At 41.2% G+C, this 24,777-nt stretch overlaps 1 protein-coding gene across 1 annotated transcript in view; it reads right to left on the bottom strand.

The window, feature by feature from the left end:
* LOC132122252 (protein kinase C epsilon type-like) overlaps nucleotides 1-24,777 on the bottom strand; it is a 77,736-nt gene that overhangs the window by 767 nt on the left and 52,192 nt on the right. The window contains exons 12-14 of the mRNA XM_059532290.1: nucleotides 3,405-3,543; nucleotides 3,130-3,318; nucleotides 1,970-2,116 (exon numbers count right to left, since the gene is read on the bottom strand). Of these exons, the coding sequence (XP_059388273.1) occupies nucleotides 1,970-2,116; nucleotides 3,130-3,318; nucleotides 3,405-3,543 (475 nt within the window). The remainder of the gene's footprint in view (nucleotides 1-1,969; nucleotides 2,117-3,129; nucleotides 3,319-3,404; nucleotides 3,544-24,777) is intronic.

Below are 24,777 nucleotides of genomic sequence, written 5' to 3'. Positions count from 1 at the left end.
AGTGTAACTACAGTATACATATTTTAGAGCAAGGTTTAATCTGTAAGTGGATGTGTGTGTGTGTATATCCAAAGGGATATAAAACCTGAATTTTTTTGACATTGTAGGGACCGGGCTGTGGACTCCATCCACCCTAGCAACCATATTTTCACTTTGCTGCCATCTGGTAAGCGCTACCGTTGCCTGATGGCAAAAACCGAGAGACTCAGGAGGAGTTTCTTTCCCCAGGCCATCAGGCTCCTAAACTCTTAACCAGCCCCTTAACATCCTCATGCCTACACTTAATGTTCACTTTATCTTTTTCATTTTATTCACTACCTCACATAGACACACTGACAATGTCACCATGTTTGCACATTTGATTCTTGTACATTCCTGTGTATCTTATATTTAAGACCACAGTAAAATGCATATATGCACATTGTACATCCCTGTACATCTTAATATTTAAGACTTCAGTTTACGTTCATGCACATTATTTTGCGTTCTATTTAATTCTACAATATACATCTTTTTTATATTTTATTCTTATATTTTTATTGTTTACTTTTATTTCATTCTTACATAGCTATATTTATGTATATTTCCATCTGTGTTGTTTTCTTTAATAATTGCACTGTCCATGGAGCGGACCTGACTCACATTTCACTGCTGGTTATGTATGCTATATATAATTTGGTATGTGACAAATAAAACTCTTGAATCTTGAATCTTAGGAGGGAAAGACAATATTAAAAAATAGTAAACGTTGTTTATCTGAAAGCGTAACAATTTAAACAGGTTTTCTGTAAGGGGTAGATTTAAGGTAAGGGGATAGAAAACATTGATTGGTCAGTATAAACGTAACAGAAGTCTATGGAAAGTTCCCACAATTCACAGACACATAACGTGTGTGTGTGAGAGAAAAAATTCAAATGTATTCCTCTGTGTAATTGTTAACATTTTCAGAAGTAACTATTTTAATTACCCTTTTTGTTCTCAGTAACTGTAACTAATTAAGGTTACATTTATTTTGTAATTAAATTAAATTAGCTTGAAACATGAGAGAATCATCATTAGATCCTGCAGAAGCATGTTAGAGCTTTCATTTATCACATCTGATGTGAATAAAAGCATTACATATAAACCAATAATATTTTTTCAAAAGACTTGGATTGAACTGCTTGATTCATATAGATTTGCACCTGGATATGGACGCTTTATGAACTGTGAAGCATCAAGTTTTGGTGTTATATACTTTCAATGGAAGGACAGAAATATCTCTGGTTTCATAAAAAATAACATTTGTTAAAATGAAATATGAAAAGGACAAAAGTTCTATGGGTTTGGAATGACATAAGGGTGAGTACAGTAAATAATAACCAAATGTTTCCAATATTCTTCATGAAAACGTACCCTTTAAAAAAATGATAATATTAATAAAGTAAAACAAATGTCTGTATTGCTTAAGATTCAGATTTGGTCCCCCGTGCTGTTCTAAACAGCACTGCAGCAGACTTTCAGTTAAAACCCACAGGTGCGCATGTAAATGTAGATAATGTAGAAAGTGTGGTGATGAAGCACCAGCTCAAAGTTACCCAGAGGGCACGAGAGCAAATGGCGGTCACGTTTTCTCTAAACCTTTCTGTGACCTTTCTATCTAAAGCACCCACTTGTGTACATATACACACATGCATACACACAAAACACTCAACCCTTCCCCCCGCTATGGGAAAGCAGAAGTTGTCAAGTGCCGTTGTGGCATCCGACTTTCAGTCTAGACCACAGACGCTAAAGACAGAGGAACAGAGAGATAAAGTCTGTGCACATTCTGTGTCAGAACGTTTCGCAGAAAAAAATGTCTATGAATTGTGATGCATTTCATGATTTATGTTTTACATTCATGCAGTTAGCAGATGCTTTTACACAAAGCCACTTACATTGCATTCAGTGTATTTACAATACATTTATACCATTTAAATATGCTTACAATGCGAGGTTTAAAGGGGGGCTTGATCTTCCTCTGCTCCAGCAAGACCCAGTCGATGTCTCTGAAGAACGGGTGGACTTTGATGGCTTCCTCTAGTCCCTGGGTCAGCACACAGCCCAAACGCTTACTGGCGCTCTTTGTCATGAACTGAGGAAAGGGAAAACATTTTCCATGACATAATTCATAAAGAAGGGGTAAATATGAACAGCGTTTAAGGGGTTTTAAGCATTTTTGTGTAATATGACACAAAAAAAAAATGGAAAGGAAGATACCACTGAATATAATGTCTTGGGAAATCACACTTGTCATTGTAACAGCAAAAAAAGAAAAACAAAAAAGTCGGGAGTGGCCCAACTCTTTTTAGCCAATCATAGACCTGTAATGCTTAACAATAAGGTTCACTAGCTAATCATTTTAGTTAATGCCTTAGGTATCATAATTTACCAATATGGATACTTTCCAGCATTTATTAATAAAGGTTATTGTAAATTTAAAATGTTAACATTAAAAATATCTAACAATATTAACATTACATTAAAAAGAAAAGTATAGATTTTATAATTATAATGTACCGCAGTCATAATAAACAAATTAACATACAAAAAAAAAAAAAATTCTAACTATAAAAAAACAAGGTGCTTTGGCATAATTACACCAAAAATACTGAAGAAAAGTTTCTCATGAAGTGTTACTCAAAAAATGAGCCAATCAGAAACACTCTTTTGCTGACATGTATTGGATAGCGGGGTTTTGGAGAGAGGGTATGCGGATTGAACCAACAGATGGTTTAATTCATTCAGGGGGAAATTTGAAAACTGATACAACCGCTTACAACAACATTTCAGGCAACTCAGGATGTTTTTAGTGCACAAATATTAGAAAAATGTGTATGTGTATATAATATGCCACACAATTAGTGTATTTGTAAGTCAGAGGTAAATATACCAGAATGGGGGATGAATGAGGAACAAAAGGGAGGAAAATGAACAGAGGAAGGTTGGAGAGGGCAGAAGGAAAGTGCAGCCAGGTGTATGCCATACAGTGGAGCACAGTATATCACTGTAGGAAGAGAAAAGATTTCCGAACACAAGTGGAAAAATAAATGATAAATGGGCCAACCACAAACCACATACACAAAAAAATGAAAACGGACCGCTTACAGCTTTCAGAATGCTGACGGCTTCTTTACTGAGCCACACGGGATAAAGCACATCATCGTGGAGGATGGACTCAAAAAGATCGTCCTCATTGTCAGCTTCAAACGGAGGCTGACCGGCCATCATTTCATACATGAGAACGCCCAGAGCCCACCAATCCACCGACGGGCCGTACTCCAACTCCTGCAGGATCTGAGCGAGTCAGACGCAAAAATGGGTTTCAAAATTACGTCAAACGTCAGCTGTAGGTTATGTTCATTATGATTTACTAGACGTACTTCAGGTGCAATGTAGTCAGGGGTCCCGCAAAAGGTGGTGGTCGTGATCCCATTCAGAATGCCCTCTTTGCACATGCCAAAATCGGCCAGTTTACAGTGGCCTTCAGCATCCAACAGAATGTTATCCAGCTTCAGATCTCTGCAGTGACAGGAAAAAACAAAACAAAAAAACAATTACACCATATTTGACATATTTTTGTCACTTGCTTAAAGTCTTCTAAGAAATTGTCCAGGCTGTTTAAAATGGTTTTATTAAGGGGTCGGCATGCCTGTCAGACAGTTAGCTGACAACTGATTTACAGGACCTTGAGGGCCTGGGCCATTCGGCGAACCTTCAAAACAATAACACATGGCACTCTGCCTCATTTATAACTCAAGCTGCTCTCTGTTCCATTCCTGAGATGGCTGCATGCAAGTCTAGGTGTTTGAAGTGCTCAGGGCTGAACATTTGTGTAGGTAAAAACGACAGCAGCCTCAGGTGAGCTGTTAAAACCCTTCACTTCACAACACAAACATCAACATTCTGAGCCCTCATGAAACAGTCAATCATGTACTGGACAGCTCAATGTTTCTCAATCCCCAAATGCAGGCAGAAAAAAGAATGTAAGTGGTCAGTTTCTACAGCTACGTTTAAACTCAAACTACAAAAACATAAATGTATATCCAAATAGAATAATTCATATATTTACACACACATGTAAGGCAATTTTATGTTTTTGTCATTTTTGTTAAAAAACATGCAAAGCTTATTTTTTGTTCATTTAAATTTCAGTTTAAATATAAGTTACTTTAGTAGACCTAAAATATATATTTATATATAATTTTATTTTCCGTTACCATTTATTCATTCAAGTTACAAAAATGTTTTTATGTGCTCTCCAGTTTAAAACTATTTGTCATGTTTTACCATAAAATAAGAACGACAACAAAAAAGAAATTATATTTTGCTAAGCAATAATACATTTTTTAAACCAAGTTTCCAATTACCAAATGCAAAAAGATCTCATTCTCATTTCAGAAGATTGCAAAAGACCTTGTTTATGCAGAAAAAAAGAGATACTTTAGAGCAAAACAGAAAAATACCATTACAGTAAATTGTAAAATATTATTACAGTTTACAATTATAGTTACCTATTTGAATATATTATAAAATGTAATATATTCCCATGATGGCAAAGCTAACTTTTCAGTGAACATTATTCCAGTCTTCAGTAATCATTCTAATCTGTCGATTTGATGCTCAAGGAACATTTCTTATTATTATCGATGCTAAAAAAAAAAAAAAGCATTATTTTTCTTCTTCAAAAAAGCATTATTTTTCTTTTGTAAGACTTTACAAGTAACTGTGTCACTTATTAATCAATCTAATGCATCTTCACTGAATAAAATGTTATAAAATAAATCTACGACCCCATTAGCACTCGCCAGAGGACATGGAGATGCATTAATAACTTTGCTGAGTTTTACCGAAGTAGGAACACCTCAGGAGGAGCACATTATGATAATATCTAAAGTGCAGTGATTGCAGAGACTTGTCCCAGTGCAGATAGTTTGTTTTCTACAGGGGGATGTTTGTGCTACATGCCACAGAATGAAAAAAACAAAAAAAAAAAAAAAAAACCATACGGTACACTTACAGAGGGTGGAGATTTTGTAATGCCATTTTAAAGGTTAAAGAATGAGACCCTAATGCGTGTCAGCCAGGACACAGTCAGTGGTATCTTGCCGAGGGCATTCAGTGGTAAAAGAAACTTTAAATAATTAGTGGGGATCACACGACAGTTTGGCGTGTTCATATGATGCATGCAAGTGATTTCTGCATGGTTTCAGGTGAACTGTCTGACAGTTCATTCTTTCATTACAGATTTGCAGGAACAAACACTAATGATTAATATATGTGAAGTGATTTGCATATCTCATAACAAATAGGTATGCGCAGAACCCTTTTATATTCCTTTGCATGTGCACATTGTGTGTAACATGCTCCTGGACAAACTGGCTGGAACCTGAACGAAGGCAGGAATGTTCAGAGGAGCTAATCTGATTGTCATGCCTGATAAATCCTGTTTTCTCAATGTGTCAGAGCAAAATAAAGACAAGAACTTACAAAATAGAAAAAGACCCAGCCCAAACACAATGTATTACAACTTACATTATGAATAATTGTAATGCATTATACTCTTTAATAACTCTTTGTAATGCATTATACATAAAGACTTTAAGTATTTTTTCGAGGGTACGCCGTAGTGTACGTCGTAGGCTACGCACGTAGGTGACGCCGTCGTGAGCATTTATACTTCTGCGTTATGTCTGCGTTGCTCTGCAGTTGCACCGCCGAAACGCTAGTTGGCGGGGGCGGGTTTTAATGTTCCACTGTGTTTAGATTCCGACGTTGGAGGAAATCTCTCTCCACGAATTCGCTGCCATCTGGCAGTCTTTGTATTCTGCAGAAGACGAGTCATACAGATGGCTGTATTTCCGCACTTCTTCAACTAATCGCTCGGTCACTTGGTCCATTTCCATTTTCTTCACTGAACTTTCACCTGAACTTCTGAATTTAAAAATGGCGGGCGGTGCAGAAGAACATCTCGGTTACGTATGTAACCTTGGTTCCCTGAATAGGGAACGAGATGCTGCGGTGACGTCACCACGTATGGGAACACCTTCGGTGTGACGAATGTCTGAAGCCCTATACCATCCCGCCAATCCTATTGGCCAAATAGCGCGTGGCACCGCCCAGCATGCGTAGGCATATATATACCTGGTGCCGCGCGCCATTTACCTCAGATTTCATGACGAGAAGAGAAGAAAGCTATCAAGGTACGGCACGGCCAGAACCGCAGCATCTCGTTCCCTATTCAGGGAACCAAGGTTACATACGTAACCGAGATGTTCCCTTTCATAGGTCACTTCGATGCTGCGGTGACGTCACCACGTATGGGAACGCTATACCATCACGCCTGACGTACCTGATAGCTTGGATCCAAGGAAGCATCTGCTCAAGCGGAGAGAACCCGGGAGCCAGGAGCCATCCTCACATCCAGACTGTAAGACCTGATAAAAGTGCTCGGTGAGGACCAGCCTGCCGCAGCACAGATATCATCCATAGAAGATCCACTGAGAAAGGCTTGAGAAGAAGCCACTGCTCTCGTGGAATGACCTTTTACTCCTAAGGGCGAAGCGAGCCCGCGCGCCTCATAGGCCAAGGAAATAGCCTCCACCAGCCAATGGGACATGCGCTGTTTCGTAACTGCATGGCCCTTATTCTTATGTCCAAAACAGACAAACAGCTGGTCAGACTCACGCCATGGGGCAGTGCGATCCACATAAGTCTTCAGCGCCCTCACAGGGCAAAGACTTAGATCTCCAGACTCTGTCGCAGCAGGAGAAAAGGCCTCCAGGACCACCTGCTGAAAATGAAAAGGATTAGACGCGACCTTAGGAACATAATTAGGCCTAGGTCGCAACAACACTTTCACAGAGCCTGGTGCAAACTCCATGCACGAGGGTGAGACAGAGAGAGCCTGTAAATCCCCAACTCTTTTAAGGGAGGATAAAGCCATGAGAAGAAGTGTCTTCAGAGACAGGAGCTTATCCGATACAGTTTCCAGGGGCTCAAACGGATGCCCTGACAAACCCAGTAACACAATGGATAAATCCCATGAAGGAACTCGCACAGGGCGGAAAGGCCTCAACCGTCGCGCACCCTGTATAAAGCGAGAAACCAGTGGATGACGACCCACTGAAACACCACCTATATGCTCATGGTGAGCTGAGATAGCTGCCACATAAACCTTCAGGGTGGCTGGTGTCAATCCCTCCGAAAAACGGTCTTGAAGAAACTCCAGTACTGAAGCCACAGGGCAGTAAACTGGATCCACATCATGAGTTTCACACCATGTCATAAACAGTTTCCACTTGAAAGCATATAAGCGTCTCGTAGAAACTGCTCTAGAGTTCAGTATAGTCTCGGTAGTTTCAGCAGAAAGACCGGGACATATCAACTCACTCCGCTCAGAGGCCACGCCCACAGGTTCCACAGATCTGGCCTCGGATGCCAGATCCGTCCCTGTGCTTGCGATAATAAATCCCGTCTGAGGGGAATCTCCACCGGAGAGCCCGCTAACAGATTGATGAGATCCGCAAACCACGGCTGTGTGTGCCATCGCGGAGCCACCAGCAACAGCTGTCCCACTCTGTCCCGCCGTATTCTGCATAATACCGCTGGGACCAGCCGAATCGGAGGAAACGCATACAAGCTGGTCCTGGGCCAGCTGTGAGCTAGCGCATCCAGACCCAGGGGTGATGGAGGGCTTAGGGAGAACCATAGCGGGCAATGCGTAGTCGTGCTCGACGCGAATAAATCCACTTCCGCTTCCCCGAAAATATGCCATAGGTGATTCACCGTTTGGGGGTGTAATCTCCATTCCCCTTGTTCCAGAGTCTGCCTGGATAATAAATCCGCTCCGAAGTTCAGTCGTCCGGGGATGTGAACAGCCCGGATCGACAGAAATTTGTCGTGAGACCAAAGAAGAATCCGCCTCGCCAGTCTGCACAGAGGGCGAGAACGTAATCCTCCCTGATGGTTCAGATAAGCCACGACCGCAGTGTTGTCCGTTCTGAGAAGCACATGACGGCCGGTCAGTAGACTCGAAAAATACTGGAGAGCCAGAAAAACCGCCAGTAATTCCAATTTGTTTATGTGCCAGCTGCGTTGTGCCGCTGTCCACACTCCGTGGGCTGGGCGCCCCTGACAAACAGCTCCCCACCCGGTCAAAGACGCGTCTGTCGTGACAGTCTCTCGGGAAGCACAAATTCCCAGCCGAACCCCGGTGAGGAGAAATTCGGCTGATGTCCATTGTTTTAACGACATCACACACCTTTGCGTCACCGAGATCGTTCGATGCGGAGAACAACGGGGTGAAATATTCTGTCGTTTCGTCCACCACTGAAACGGGCGCATGTAAAGCAAACCCAGATGAATCACGGGAAGCGCCGCCGCCATTAGACCTAGTAGTCTGAGGCACAGTCTCACTGTGTGACCCGCCCTGAAGTGCTGAACGCATGACGTAATCGACTGAGCGCGCGGGACAGAAAGCTTTGCTGTCATCGCGCGAGAGTCCAAATCTACTCCCAGAAAGGTAATCCATTGAGAGGGGATTAATACACTTTTCTGGAAGTTTGTGCGTAAACCCAGGCTGTGTAAATGATTTAGCACAATATCTCGATGAGAGTGTGCTTGAGTCTGAGATTGCGCTAACACCAGCCAGTCGTCCAGATAGTTTAACACACGGACGCCCCGGAGCCGCAACGGGGCCAGAGCTGCGTCCATGCATTTTGAGAATGTACGGGGAGCTAGCGCTAAGCCAAAGGGAAGAACGCGGTACTGATACGCTTTGCCCTCCAAAGCGAATCTGAGGAACTTCCGGTGTCTCTCGATGATCTGAATATGAAAATAAGCATCCTTCAGATCGATCGTGACAAACCAGTCGTTTGGTTGAATCTGAGACAAAATAGATTTTACCGTCAACATCTTGAATTTGCTCGACCTGAGTGCAAGATTTAGACGGCGTAAATCCAGAATGGGTCGTAATCCGCCGTCCTTTTTTGGTACCACAAAATAACGGCTGTAAAACCCTGACTCCATCTGAGAGGGGTGTACTTCTTCTATAGCCCCTTTGCTCAGTAGAGCTAACATTTCCTGTCTCAGCACCGCCATGTCCATCGGTTTCATCACCGTGGAGAGAATTCCGCGGAAAGGGGGCGGGCCTTTCCGAAACTGAATGGTGTATCCGTGACAAATTGTGCGTAACACCCATTGAGAAATGCCGGGCAAGCGTTCCCACGCGGCCCGAAACAATATTAGCGGTTTCAACATGTTCGTTTCCTGCAACGCTGTTGCACACATAGAAATGTCCGGGCACGAAAGACTCACGGTGTTCGTGCACAGGGGAAGTATATGCAGAGCAGGCGTTGTATCTCGTTGTACGTAATCCTGAAACGTGTCCACGGCAGGAATTAGGCCAACAGATTGAGCATCGGGCTCTGCCGCTAGCGAAACAGCGGCGGCTGAGCGAGCCGTCATGACGGGCCGTTCGATGAAGACCCTTTGAAGCGCTCCTCGAGCTCTGAAAACTGGATCGTGCATAGTGTCTGAGGAAGCGATTGGTGTTACAGTTCGCTCCAATGCTGTTCGAGGCGCTGTTTGCGGCGAAACAGTCAGGGTTTGAGCGTGGGGACTGCAATGAGAGTGTTGGATGCGCGAAAGCGGTCCAACAGCGCTCTCTAGCGGAGGGCACAGTCCCTGGCAGGCAGCGAAAAAATCAGGAGCTGCTGTTATGTGCCCGAGAACGAGAGGCCTTGGCCGTCGAACTCAGGTTCAACCTTTTTCGCTGGCGTTGTTGAGCCGGTGGAACAACCCTAGGGCCCCAGTCCTTGCGAGGGGGCGCCATAGGTGAAGGCTCTTCCCGAGAGGGCACTCGCTGGCGGTGAGAGGAGGTTGAGCGAGAACGCGCGGGCGCCTGACGGCGTTCAACCTCTCTGGGTCTGCGGGGAATCAGCTGGCGGAAAGCGGCTGATTGTTGTTTCGCTGCTGTGAACTTCTCCACCACTGAAGTGACCGCCTCTCCAAATAAACCGTCCTTAGACACAGGGGCATCCATGAGGAAAGATTTATCCTTTTCCTTTATATCGGTGAGATTAAGCCAGAGGTGGCGCTCAACCGTAATTAATCCAGCCATGGAACGGCCCACTGCTCGAGCAGTATGTTTGGTAGCACGAAGCGCCAAATCAGTTGCTCGCCGTAGTTCCTTGACCGCCTCAGGTGTAATGCCGTCCCCCTCGTCCAATCCTTTTAACAGCTCCGCTTGGTAGGCCTGAAGGACCGCCATGGAATGAAGCGAAGCAGCCGCTTGACCAGCGGCCATATAGGATTTTCCCACTAAACTAGACGTGACTCGACACGCCTTCGAGGGGAGGAGGGGGTGGGACTTCCACGCCGCGGCCGAATTAGGCGCAAGATGTTCGGCGAGAGTCTCCTCCATCGGCGGTGTCGCTGTATAGCCGTGACTCGCCATGCCCGAAATGGTGGCGAAATCCGCGGCCGCAGCGTTCGTGATGCGCGCCGCAAACGGCTGTTTCCAGGACCTCGAAACCTCCTGGTGGAGGTCCGGGAAAAAGGGTAAAGGCCTCCGGGGCTGCGCAGGTGTCCGACTAGTTAGAAAACGGTCGTCCAGCTTCGAAGAAGGTTGGGCCTCGGCCTTCTCAACACGCAGAGGAAACACACAGAGGAAACACGCCTCTCCTGTCCACTAGGAGGGAGAGGGCTCGTGTCGGCCGCGAAGTCCTCGGACCCCGAGGCCGCAGTGGAAAGAACGTCGTCATCATGGCGGTCACAACCGAAGGAGATGGCACTACATGCCCCCGGTGTGGGCCGTAAATCCTCACAGGAAAAGACGACAGGTTCAAAAGTTTTCCTGTGTATTAGGGTAGGGGAGAGCGAGCGATGTGGAGAGTAATTTTCCATCGCTGAACTGTCCTCGAGCTCCATGTCACACGTGTCACCCCAAGCTATCACCTCGTGCGGTGCCTCGGCAGTCGCAGAAGTGGTGTGGCGGGGGTTAGACACGGCGACATCGGAGAACACATCTACCCTCGAGCGAAGGACCCTGAGTCGCAGGCCATCGCAATGGGGGCATGAAGAAAGGCTGCTAAGCGCCTCCTGTGCGTGGTGTAAGCCTAGGCAGACTACGCACCTGTCATGAGTGTCCCCCTGAACGATGTACCTGGTACACGGGTCCTTGCACTTCTTGAAACTCATCGCGTCCGCGGAGAGGAGTATACTGCTCGTGACGATCGCTGAGAACGCGAGACAATAGGGCACAGAAGATTCGCTTCGTACTGAAGGAATGAAATCTGAGGTAAATGGCGCGCGGCACCAGGTATATATATGCCTACGCATGCTGGGCGGTGCCACGCGCTATTTGGTCAATAGGATTGGCGGGATGGTATAGGGCTTCAGACATTCGTCACACCGAAGGTGTTCCCATACGTGGTGACGTCACCGCAGCATCGAAGTGACCTATGAAAGGGAACACGCCGGAAATGCGTAGCCGGAAATGCGATGCTACCAAGCCGACCAATCACAGATCTTGCGGTCCGCGTCGCCGCGACGCGTAGTTACATTTTTGAGGAGGTGCGCGTCAGGGTACGGCGAAGGGTACGACGTATGGTACGTCGTACCTTCTACGCGCACCCGACGCAGAAGTATAAATTGGCCTTTTGAAGAAAAATGCATACTTAATTCAGCAAGGATGCATTGAACTGGTCAAAAGTGACAGTAAAGACTTTCATTGTTACATTAAAAAAATGCTTTCAAATGCTGTTCTTTCTTTTATAACAGAATCCTGAAAAAAACTGTATCAACGTTTCCACAAAAATTCCAACACTGATAAATATAAGAAATGTTTCTTGAATACTAAATCAGTATATTAGAATGATCACTCGACAGTGAAAACTGAACAATGAATACTGAAAATTGAGATATGCCTAAAGAATTACACCATATTTTTTTATTTATTACTATTTATTACTTAATATCCTAATGATTTTTGGCATGAAAGAAAAATGAAAAATTTTGACCTAAACAATGTATTGTTGGCTATTGCTACAAATATACCCGTGTTACTTATGACTGTTTTTTTGCTCCAGGGTCAAATATATGACAATTGAAACCTTTTTTATTGTAATATTTTACAATATTACTATTTTACTGTATGTTTGGACAAATAAATGCAGCCTTGGTACGTATAACATACATCCTTCAAAAACATAAAAAAAATTCTTACTGACCCAAATCTAGTGTATATGTTTCTCTATATTTTTACACTCTGTCATTTTAATGAGAGCATCTGGGTGGATTGCACTAATAGGGGACGCTGCAATTCATTTGAAGACGTCTCCTCAGATGTATCGGAGTGTGGCTGGTCTTTCTGTGATCTGTGCCTTCCTCGAATTGCAGTTAATGAGCCATAGAAGAGTCTTATATCAGTGTACTATTCACCTGAGAATAGAATCTGCTCTGGCTCGTGTAAGAATGTGTAAAGCCATTGTTCTCAAAGGGTCGCTGATGTACCGACACTTTCTTCAGATGCAGCATGGCTTCTTTAGGTGAGTGACTGAGGCTGAAGGGAAGTGTACTGCCAATATGCTTCTATCATGCTCTATCTAACAGATATCATCTTAAATGAGGTAGGTGGAGCAGGAAAGGTTAGAGGAGAGAATGCTGGGTGCCAGAGCATATCAGCCAATGGGTACATGTGCCTACAGTGACCTCTTGATGACCCTATGTATGTGTTTACATGTGTATGTGTAATATTTAGGGATACAGAAGCTGGGGTGTGGCTCATCAGGTGTGAATCTCTTTACTTACTTCTGAGATAAGGATTCTTATTTCTCTTGTAAAACCTGTCTATCATAACATAGCATGAGTGGTTGTATTTTTATGATACTATTCGATTGATTAAAGACTACATGCATTTGTAAGGAAGCTAAAGTTAATTTCTCAATACACTTTTTTCATTTAATTTTCAGTAAATTTTTTATATATATATATTTATTTATTTATTTAAAGACATTGGCCAAAGTGCATTACAAATCAGACATGACACATAGTCTAAAATTGTAAAACACAGTAACAAGTCACAAAAATAGTTTAAATTAATAACAGTCACATGCAAGAGAGAAGAGATAAGTCTAAATGAGATTTAAAAACATAGAGAGTGGTACAAGATCTAACATGAAGAGGTAAACTATTCCATAAACGAGGAGCTGCAACAGAAAAGGCCCTGTCTCCTTTTGATTTTAATCGAGACTTGGGAAAAACTAGCTGAAGTCTTTGTGTAGATTGTAAGGGCTTGGATGATGTATGCTGCTGAAGAAGTTTACTTATATAACTTGGTGCCAATCCATTTTAACCTTTAAAAACAACAGGAAGCCAATAAAGGGATGCTAATACTGTTTTCTTACTTACAAATTTCCTAATCTTAGTTAAAAGCTTAGCAGCTGGATTTTGAACCAGCTGCAGGCGTGAAATCGATGCATGAGAAACATCATAGTACAAGGAATTACAATAGTCCAGTCTGGACATGATAAAAGTATGGATAACAACTTAAAAATCATTAAAAGACAGAAAAGGTTTCAATTTTTCAAATTGACCTAAATTTAAATTAACCTAAATTATTAATCATGGGTTCAGAAACACTCGGAGGGCTAAACACCATCACGTTGGCCTTTGATTCATTCAAGTGAAGAAAATAATTATATCTAATATCATTAAAACATGCAAAAAGAGACTTAAAGGAGCTATGTGGAGGTTTTTACTTAAAAAAAAATCTTTAAGATAGAGTTTTCATTTGTACATGTATGAGCCAACCATGATGTAAAAAAAAGAATGACACCTCGACTGTCCACCACGGTTGCCTCTATCAGCCTGTAGGCTCAATTGTGAGTGGAGGAGTCGGGCCCGAATTGGCACGAAAATTCACAAAATGTGACGTCATGCACATTCTCGTCTACTTGGGCTTACAACCGTACGGCACACCAGCCATTATAGTAAGCAGTGGCAATAGTGTTTTCAAATGGACTCTGCGGATGGAAAGAAGCGACCAGCCTCCAGCACAATTCAGACACCCACGGACACTCCTCGTAAGTAAAAAAAAAAAAAAAAGAGCGTGCGCACTGAGAACGAGCATGAGACTGGCTGCAGTTCCTCTAATGGCCACTGGTGTCAGTAACGGTTAGAAATTTCAGAACCTACGCAATGCTCCTTTAAGGCCGAATTATCCCCCATTTTTATAGGCAGATAAAGCTGTGTATTCTCGGCATAAAGATGATAAAGGAAGTGCTCAAAGGAAGCATGTAAATAGAAAATAACACTGGACCCATTATTGATCCTTAGGGAAACCCCACACTTTAGAGCAGAAGAGGATGAGAAATTTCCTAATTCAACAGTAAAAGTTCTCCCTGAAAGATATGAACGAAATCAGTTAAAAACATTACCTTGAATCCCAGCCAACAGTCTTAACCCTTTCGCACGTGAGTTTAAAATATTCTAGCTGAGACCCCAGCGTGAGTTTCTTTAGTCAACCGTTATTTTAGAGTGCAACGCCTTATTGTTTCCATGGCGACATATCATTCTTGTCATGTGACACAACACAGCTACAACAGATCTGTATGTCACAAGGATTACTTTTATTTAGTTTTTGCTGTTTTATTCAAAATATTCACAAACATGCTCACTATATTATGAAATATCTGATATTCCGATTCTGAAATATGTGCAAGTAAATATATTTGGTAGTTTAAACACTTTTATATCGACCGATCTATACCGGGTGATGGCTGCCGCCATGTAAGTTTGTGCTGAATCTGAGCTGTGGGATTTACAACACGCAAATTTATCCTCTCCTACTGAAGCACATTGAAGTAGGTCTCCGGTAAACTCAGAGAAGGGCAGAGTAAACTTTATAGTTACCAACACAATCGGTATATGATATCAATAAAAACATGTTAGTCAGATTATATTTGTAAGGATAATTTTTGCCGTTTCCATAGACATCAGCATGTATTTTACAAACTATACATTTATGGTTTTGCTAGTACTTATCTGTATTTAAATATCTGAAACCTAAAATAAGCATTATGTGGTTGAAAACACTGAATATTTGTGATGACAAGTGCTCAGCGCGTCCGATCTGGCTCTGCCCCAGCCAAAGCGCGAAAGCGGATTTAAATTCAGCAGTTGATGACATAATGTACTGAAAGTTCTAATCACACCAGTGTGATTGTACGCTTCAGGGACCAGCCAAGAATGATCACACCAGTGTGATCGTACGCGTTAAAGGGTTAAACACTTAATCAGTGTTTCATGTATTACAGTGTCAAATGCAGCTGTCAAATCAAGTAAAACTAAAATTGCACACTTTCCTGAGTCAACAGTCAAAAGGAGGTCATTAGAAACTCTGTGCCGTGCTGGGCCCTAAATCATGATGGGAACTAATCAAAAATACCATTTCCATTTAAATTTGTAGAAAGCTGTTGAAAGACAGCCCTTTCTAAAAAAAATTTACTGAAAAAACAATTTTGAAATTGGTCAACAGTTCTTTAAATCAGATGAATCCAAATTGGACTTGAGATGAAGACTCCAGTCATATCAGTAGCTTATTAAAGGCTTTAAAGAAAAAAGTTATTTCTTTAAAAGTTTTTTAAAGAAATTAATATTTTAATTTAGCAGGAATACATCGTAAGTGACAATAAGACATTTATAATGTTATAAAAGTTTCAATTTCAAACAAATGCTGTTCTTTTAGGACTATTCATCACAAAATCCTGGAAAAAATATATATAAAATACTAGGAAGCATAACTGTTTTCAAGAAAAAATGTTTCTGAGCAATGAGTAATGATACTGAAAATTCAGCTTGCCATCACAGGAATAAATTACAAAATATATTAAAATAGGAAATAGTAACTTTGAATTACAATAAAATTTCACAATATTACTGTTCAATTTACTGATCACATACAGTAAACACAGCCTTAATGAACATAACAGACCTCATTAAAAATACATATATATATATGTTAATGTGGTGCTTTGTGGTGCCCATTTGTTTATATATATATATATATAAATGTTAATGTTAATGTGGTGCTTTGTGTGTCAACAGTTCGATAAAGCTGTATAGGACAAAGATAGCAACAGAGAGCCAAACAAGCCTGGCCTTTGATGGTTGATTGGCAAAAAAATGTCAACATTTCTTTGCTGGCATCATTCAAGCACAAATCTTTTTGTGATGCACTGTTCCGACATGAGGGCAGGACAGCCCGGGTTTATGCAACTGTACTATTTTTGACAGCAACCATGGAAGTTGGAAGGATTTTAGTGATATGCACTTAACATGACAATTGCCAATAGAAAAAGTGGACAGAGGCCCAGCTTCCTGCAATCTAAAAGCCAGGAGCTGTCCGCTGTACAGTACAGGTTGAGTTAAAGTGGACTGTGTACCGCTCAGGGGACAACAAATGCTTCAGTGTTCAGGGCTTTCCAACAGACACCACTGATCTGGTAGCGACAAAACTCACAACAAATTTCACTATCACTCTATATATGTAGATATTAATATATTTATAGGTCACGGATGAAGTAAAGACTCTTTGACCCCTTTTGGATTTGTCTTCCACACTTCCTCTGAGCTCCACCTGACAACTGTACACACACGTACACATGCCATAATGCATGGTCCCTTGCACATACACATATGTGCATGTACTGTACACAAATAATTAGGCCCTATTGAAATGCCTTCCTGTGTTCCCTTTGTGTGCAGAGTGATTTTTCCATGGAGTCCCTCATCACTTTAACATGAGGCTTTGCCACTGATCAGCCCCAGTCAAAAATCTCAGCAAAACATACAAGAACACAGAGAGAGAGACTAACGTGAGCTAAAGCTGAGAAACAAGATGGTTTACAGGTCTAATCAGACAGTAAGTCTAAACACAGGACAAGCATTGACCTGCACAACGTTAGACCAAAGAGATACCATTTAACACTTCTTTGCTCTGGCTTTCTCATTCTCACCGTCTTTCTCCCCTCTTTCTTAATGGGGAAAAAAATCTTTAACACTTTAGAATAAGTATACACTAATAAAGTACTTACAAATGATTTGCAAACTATCAGTTTATAGTTAATTAATAGTTTATAGACTATACAAATATACAGTCAAACTGAAATTTATTCGGACACCTTCAACATTTCTCACATTATCCCAGTTTATTCGCTATAGTTTAGAAAATGGTAATAAAATATGACAAGAACTCAAAGGTAAAGTGTATCCGAACAAATTCATCTTGATAATGCCACCCTTCTGTTAGATGGTCTCAAAAATGAATTAGGTTGAATAGCTGTCAGGTGTTAGATTTAAGTTCACAATTAGATAATACCAATTTAGGTCAACCAATTACTAAGCAATGCTTAATTTAGTTCAGTCTGTGGTGTAAAAGGGTCGTATTAGGGTCATTTTAAGCAAAATAGGGTCAGATCAAGGTGTAAGAATAATTTTTGGACCCAAATTTTTGTCAATTTTACTGGTAGTCCACTGTATGAAAAATTTGGGGGGTATAATATGTTACAGTTTACTTTATTTTGCTATCCTCACTTAAATAAATTAACTAGTGTCACTAGGCTAGTTTAAAGCACTTAATGACATTTTCCCATTTTCCGTGATCTAATCTAAAGTGAGAACTATCCACTCCTTATTACAATTTAACAATTCCTTTACTATGAGATAATTAAACAAAAATAATTGTGTTAATGACAGTGATTATAAATACATGTAAATGTATTTTTATATGTAAATGTAAAAATAGCTGAATTTTCAGCAGCAGATTTCCTTCAGAAATCATTCTAATATGCTGATATGAAACATTTAATTTATCATAATTATGTTGAAAACAACTTTAAAAATTAATATGCTTCTTAATATGTTTGTAGAAACTTTCATACATTTTTTACTGCCATAAATTTTTTTTACTGACCCCTAACTTTTGAATGGAACTTTTGAACAGAAAATAATTTGTATAAAAAGATCTTAACACTCTTTGAGTAAACTTATACATGTCACGCACAGAAATCTGATATACAGAAATGTACATTTCCTACTTGTACATATTAGAAGTCTACAGTATATCTTTAAGGATTTCCTCCCTAATTTGTACTCCTCACGAAAGAAGGGGAAAAGGTGGAGAGGGTTTGGTATTGCTGGAGGCTAAAGAGGCCTCTCATTCTTCAGAAAGGTGCTGTAATCCACTAATACATCCTCCACTAACATTCCTCAACTCTTCCCTGAGGCCAGATCTATCATGCAAAACCATCTATACATTTACAAGACCTAATAAATTACGAACCACAAATAAGGAAACATTTCATCGTCATATCTTTAAATCATGCAATGAACAGTTAATAATATTCAGTGCGGAATTTAACATTGGTGTTCCTGCAACCATTAATCAGATCGGTCTTTAAAAGACTACTATTAACAAATTTTAAACCCTGCAGAAACAGCTGGGCAATGCAGCTCACTTGCATTAATGAACTCAAAAACCCTTTATTGGACTAGGACAAATCAATATAAGCATCAAGACATTGAAATGGCAAGCACTTTTGACATGATAACAGGGAAGATATTGATGGTTGTCTCAAATGGGGGTCGGGTGAAGTTTGACCTCTTGTTTCTTTGCAGGTCTCAGCAGAATGTACTACAGTATCTACCCAAGCTTTGGATAAGGAATAGTGCTTTTGTGCTTTTCTCAAGGCATGTGACCCATTGCAGCCTCTGTATTCAGCTTTTAGCATATCATTTTTGCTTGTAAATCTGATTGTGTGATAAACAGACGGAAAGATAGCGAGATACAAATGGGGAGGGATGAATGTGTTTGGCTGTGTTCACACAGTCAGTTTGGGATTGACAACCGTTTTAATCAACAGGTGTGACAGTCAAAATGTTCTGTACATATGAGAACACTGAATGCATTCAATTCTCTTTCATAACTGAAGTGAGTGTGAACACACCATACTGATCACTTTAACTGTATTTTACTGCTGTATGAATGTAGTGTGCATGTGTGTCAAAGGATAAGTCCTTTGAGTCACTTCACAATTGTTTAATGTTATCGGCTTCTGTTAAAAAAATTAAAGCTCTGTCTGAACTGTAACAGGAGCACAGGGCTGCAGTTAGCACACAGTGTACACTGTATCTTCAGCTGTGACTAGGGAGCAGGAAACCTGCTGTGGCCTGAATAAGGACTTTACTTCACTGAGAGGTAAGCTGATACTAAACGCTACACTAACAAAGGCTTGATCTTTTGCTAACTCTCACGGGTCAAAAAGGATTAACATCTGCCTAAGAGCTGGAACAAAAACAAGCATCTAACGTCTTTGAGTGCCAGTTAGCATGATGCCTGGGTAGGATTGGCATCATTTGTGAGAGCTGAAGTAGGGCTGGATGATTAATCGAAAAATAATCAAAACCGAAATCCATAACGGAATACGTCACTTCCTGTTTGTTGTTGGCGGCTGTACTGCGTTTGAGCTCCGTCACTATATTCTTTTCATTGACTATTTTTAACTCAAAAATCAATTTTATACATCATCGTTTCCGTTTATATAACGTGTGAATATATCCTCTATTGTATTCTGCAACAAAAACAATCAGAGCGCCTCGCTATCACTAGTTTTATTTTGATCTCCCGGGTCCGCTTTTAGCTTTTAGCCCGTTAGCATCAGCAAGCGTGGTTGCAGCTAACTGCGCTTACATTGCTAATACTCTATTCACACACATTACCACTGCTGTACTCACTGTTACGTGCTTTAATGGCGGATGAATGTCTCCACTCTGTGCAGCTCGAGCTCGAGGCCGTGGGAAAGCAGATTCGCGACCTGGAGGTGAGGCAGGCCCAGCTGAGAGAGCGGAGAGCCGCGCTGGAATCATCCCGGGCTGATGCTCACAAGTCCGGGGTAAGTATACCGCGTGCTGCTAACAGTCCCACCACGTCTACTCCGTGTGTTTCTCTGCACAGGCCCGGTGCACCCAGGACGCGATCTTCCCAGATGTCCTTCACTGCGACGCCGGGACACCACGGACCCTTGGTGCATCCACAGCGGAGGACGCGAGCCGGGTCCCGGGCAACGACTTCTCCCCCTCCTGCCTTCGACATCTCCATCCAGAACCGCTTCGCTCCCCTCCGCGAGACAGGACACGACACTGTGATCATCGGAGACTCCATCGTCCGACACGTAAGTGCTACGTTAGCCGAAGGTAAAGTGCACACTCATTGTTTGCCTGGTGCTCGTGTTCTCGATGTTTCTGCGCAGATACCCGCGATCCTGAAGGCCGACGAGAGCCCCAGAGCGGACGTGCTTCACGCCGGGGTTAACGACACCACGCTGCGGCAGACGGAGACGCTGAAGAGGGACTTCAGCAGCCTGATCGAGACGGTACGCAGCACGACGCCCGCGGCGACAATCGTCGTGTCAGGACCACTGCCCACGTATCGACGAGGACACGAAAGGTTCAGTAGACTTTTTGCTTTAAATGAATGGTTGTTATCATGGTGTAAAGAACAGAAACTTTTGATTCAGAAAGAATTTGTTAATAACTGGAATCTTTTCTGGGAGCGTCCTAGGCTGTTTCGCGCTGATAGATTACACCCCAGCAGAATTGGAGCGGAGCTGCTCTCTGACAACATCTCCAGGACACTTCGCTCCATGTGACTAGTAAGACAATTCTCTAATAACTATTATGATGAGTTTTGTTCCACCCGCTTAAATGATAAAAGTACTTGCGCTGTAAAAACTATTAAGACTGTGTCTGTTCCTCGAATAGTGAGGTCAAAATATAATGTAGGATCTAGAAAAAATCTTATCGTAATTAAACCAGAAAAATGTAAAGTAAATGAACAAAAACAGTTTTTAAAGTTTGGGCTCATAAATATTAGATCACTCACACCCAAAGCAGTTATTGTAAATGAAATGATCACAGAAAATAGTTTTGATGTACTCTGCTTGACTGAAACCTGGCTAAAACCAAATGATTATTTTGGTCTAAATGAGTCTACTCCACCGAACTACTGTTATAAGCATGAGCCCCGTCAGACTGGTCGTGGAGGAGGTGTTGCTCTTGCTCTGGCTACTGTGTATAGACCACCAGGGCCGTATACAGAATTCCTAAAAGAATTTGCAGATTTCCTCTCAGACCTTCTAGTTACAGTTGATAAGGCGCTAATCATGGGAGATTTTAATATTCACGTTGATAAAGCAAATGATACATTAGGAATTGCGTTTACTGACCTAATAAACTCCTTTAGAGTCAAGCAAAATGTCACCGGGCCCACTCATCGTTTTAATCATACTCTAGATCTAATTATATCGCATGGAATCGATCTTACTGCTATAGATGTTGTACCCCAAAGTGATGATATTACAGACCATTTCCTTGTATCGTGCATGCTGCGTATAACTGATATTAACTATATGTCTCAGCGTTACCGTCTGGGCAGAACTATTGTTCCAGCCACCAAAGAAAGATTCGCAAATAACCTGCCTGATCTATCTCAACTGCTATTTGTACCCAAAAATACACATGAATTAGACGAAATTACTGACAACATGGGCACTATTTTCTCTAATACATTAGAAGCTGTTGCCCCCATCAAATTGAAAAAGGTTAGAGAAAAACGTACTGTGCCATGGTATAACAGTAATACTCACTCTCTCAAGAAAGTAACTCGTAGTCTTGAACGCAAATGGAGAAAAACTAACTTGGAAGTTTTTAGAATTGCATGGAAAAACAGTATGTCCAGCTATAGACAGGCTCTAAAAACTGCTAGGGCAGAGCATATCCACAAACTCATTGAAAATAACCAAAACAATCCAAGGTTTTTATTTAGCACAGTGGCTAAATTAACAAATTACCAGACGCCACCTGATTCAAGTATTCCACCAACGTTAAATAGTAATGACTTTATGAATTTCTTCACTGATAAAATAGATAACATTAGAAATACAATAGCGAATGTAGATTCTACAGCGTCTAAAACTTCAGTTTCATCCATCGCACCCAAAGATAAACTGCAGTGCTTTACAAATATAGGACAGGAAGAGCAATATCATTAACTCGTCGTTATTTTTAGGTCACATCCCAAAACCATTCAAGCTGGCGGTTATCAAGCCTCTTATTAAGAAACCAAAACTAGATCCTAGTGTACTGGCAAATTATAGGCCTATTTCAAATCTTCCATTTATGTCTAAAATTTTAGAAAAAGTTGTGTCTGCTCAATTGAGCACCTTCCTGCATAAAAATGATCTGTATGAAGAATTTCAGTCAGGTTTTAGGCCCCACCATAGCACAGAAACTGCACTTGTTAAAATTACAAATGACCTGCTCCTTGCGTCAGATCAAGGCTGCATCTCATTTCTAGTCTTACTTGATCTTAGTGCTGCGTTCGACACCATTGATCATGACATACTCATAGATCGATTACAAAACTATACAGGTATTCAAGGGCAGGCTCTAAGATGGTTTAGATCCTACCTGTCCGATCGCTACCATTTTGTTTATTTAAATGGGGTGTCATCTCATTTATCATCAGTAAAATATGGAGTGCCACAAGGATCCGTCCTAGGTCCCCTTCTATTTTCAATATACATGTTGCCCCTTGGTAATATTATTAGAAAATACGGAATTAGCTTCCACTGTTATGCTGATGATACTCAGCTATATATCTCAACGAGACCAGATGAAACTTCCCAATTATCTAAGCTAACAGAGTGTGTTAAAAATGTAAAAGATTGGATGACAAATAATTTTCTCCAATTAAATTCGGATAAGATATTAATTATTGGACCAAAAAACACCACACAGAATCTTGTAGATTACAATCTGCAGCTAGACGGATGTACTGTTACTTCCTCTACAGTCAGAAATCTGGGTGTTATATTGGACAGCAAATTGTCTTTTGAAAATCATATTTCCAATGTTACAAAAACTGCATTCTTCCATCTTAGAAACATTGCCAAGCTACGAAACATGTTATCTGTTTCTGATGCAGAAAAGCTAGTTCATGCATTCATGACCTCTAGACTGGACTATTGTAATGCACTTCTAGGTGGTTGTCCTGCTTCATCAATAAACAAGCTACAGGTAGTCCAAAATGCAGCAGCTAGAGTCCTTACCAGGTCAAAAAAAAAATATGATCATATTACCCCAATTTTACAGTCTCTGCACTGGCTACCTATTAAGTTCCGTATCAGTTACAAATTATCATTACTTACCTATAAGGCCCTAAATGGTTTAGCTCCTGCGTACCTAACTAGCCTTCTACCACGCTACAACCCATCACGCACCCTAAGGTCACAAAACGCTGGACTTTTGGTAGTTCCTGGGATAGCAAAGTCCACTAAAGGAGGTAGAGCTTTTTCACATTTGGCTCCCAAACTCTGGAATAGCCTTCCTGATAATGTTCAGGGTTCAGACACACTCTCTCTGTTTAAATCTAGATTAAAAACGCATCTCTTTCGCCAAGCATTCGAATAATGTATCTCTTAAATTGTGAGTGTAGTTGCATCTGCATTTTTATTCTTTAGCTTGGGTTAAACTAATTTTACTTTGTTGGATCAGCAACAAAGTAAGCTATGCTAATGCTAATGATGTCTCTATTTTGTTTCTATGTTTTGTAACTAGGATTTACACAAGCTCCAGTCTGGATCCAGAACACCTGAGAAGAGATGATGCTGACCCTCAGAGGACCCCAGATGATCCTAACCTTGAATCAACAAACAGAACTAACAATTATTGCTACATGTGTGACTGCATCATATAATTACTATTAATTAATAATATTGATAGTTCATCGTCTAGCTGACTACGTCTTGTATTATTATTATTAATATATATATATATTTTTTCTCTAAAATCCTGTCAAACGTGCACAAACTACTAGCTACTACTAAATATTGTAGAAACATAATTTTCTGTAAAGTTGCTTTGTAACGATTTGTATTGTAAAAAGTGCTATACAAATAAACTTGAATTGAATTGAATTGAATAACCTCTTACCGACGTAATTTTCCCATGTCGGTTATTTCGGTTTTTTAATCCTGATAACACTTCCCCCTTAAAAGCATACTAGCGCGTGTGTAGCCACATGACTCTGCCCCGTCCAGTCAGTGGCATAAAAGCAAAGCGGTGTGAGCGGTAAGCCTTGCGTCTTCACTAAACTTTGTCAGTTGTATTTGTTATATGTTTTGGACATTCAAGCGATTAGATGAACGGATGTGTATTATTATATCGAGCTACCATGTTCGCGCAGCTGCATTGTGGCACGAACACTCATATAAACAGTAGCTATGAAGATCGCGCGCACAGAGGAACGCAGAAACTAGTTGTCAGCGCTGTCCTGTGATTTATCACTAAAGTAGCTTAGAATCTCAAAACTTATTAGGCCTATAGCATGTTTGTGTGCAGCACACATGAAGCACAAGCGCATGCATAGAGAGCAGCGGTCGCGCTGCGGGTTCCCGGTTTGTGTCCGTTCTCGGACTGTTCTGTGTATTTTAACTGTAGAAAAGGTTGTTCCGAGTCGAAACTACGATACAGAAAACTAACGTTACATCAGTATATCATCATAAACGCTGCCGTTTTTGTCTTACGTGAACATAAACAGATGAGAAAGAAAACACACATGTGCAGTATTTTTGCTTAAAGAGACAACAGCCTAACGCGCTGCCTGCATTATTGTTAATCAAAGAACAAAAGAAA

This window comes from Carassius carassius, chromosome 40 (assembly GCF_963082965.1).
Source record: "Carassius carassius chromosome 40, fCarCar2.1, whole genome shotgun sequence".
Classification (NCBI taxonomy): Eukaryota; Metazoa; Chordata; class Actinopteri; order Cypriniformes; family Cyprinidae; genus Carassius; species Carassius carassius.
The sequence above is the reverse complement of the archived record's forward strand: the minus strand, read 5'-3'. Positions and strand labels throughout refer to the sequence as shown.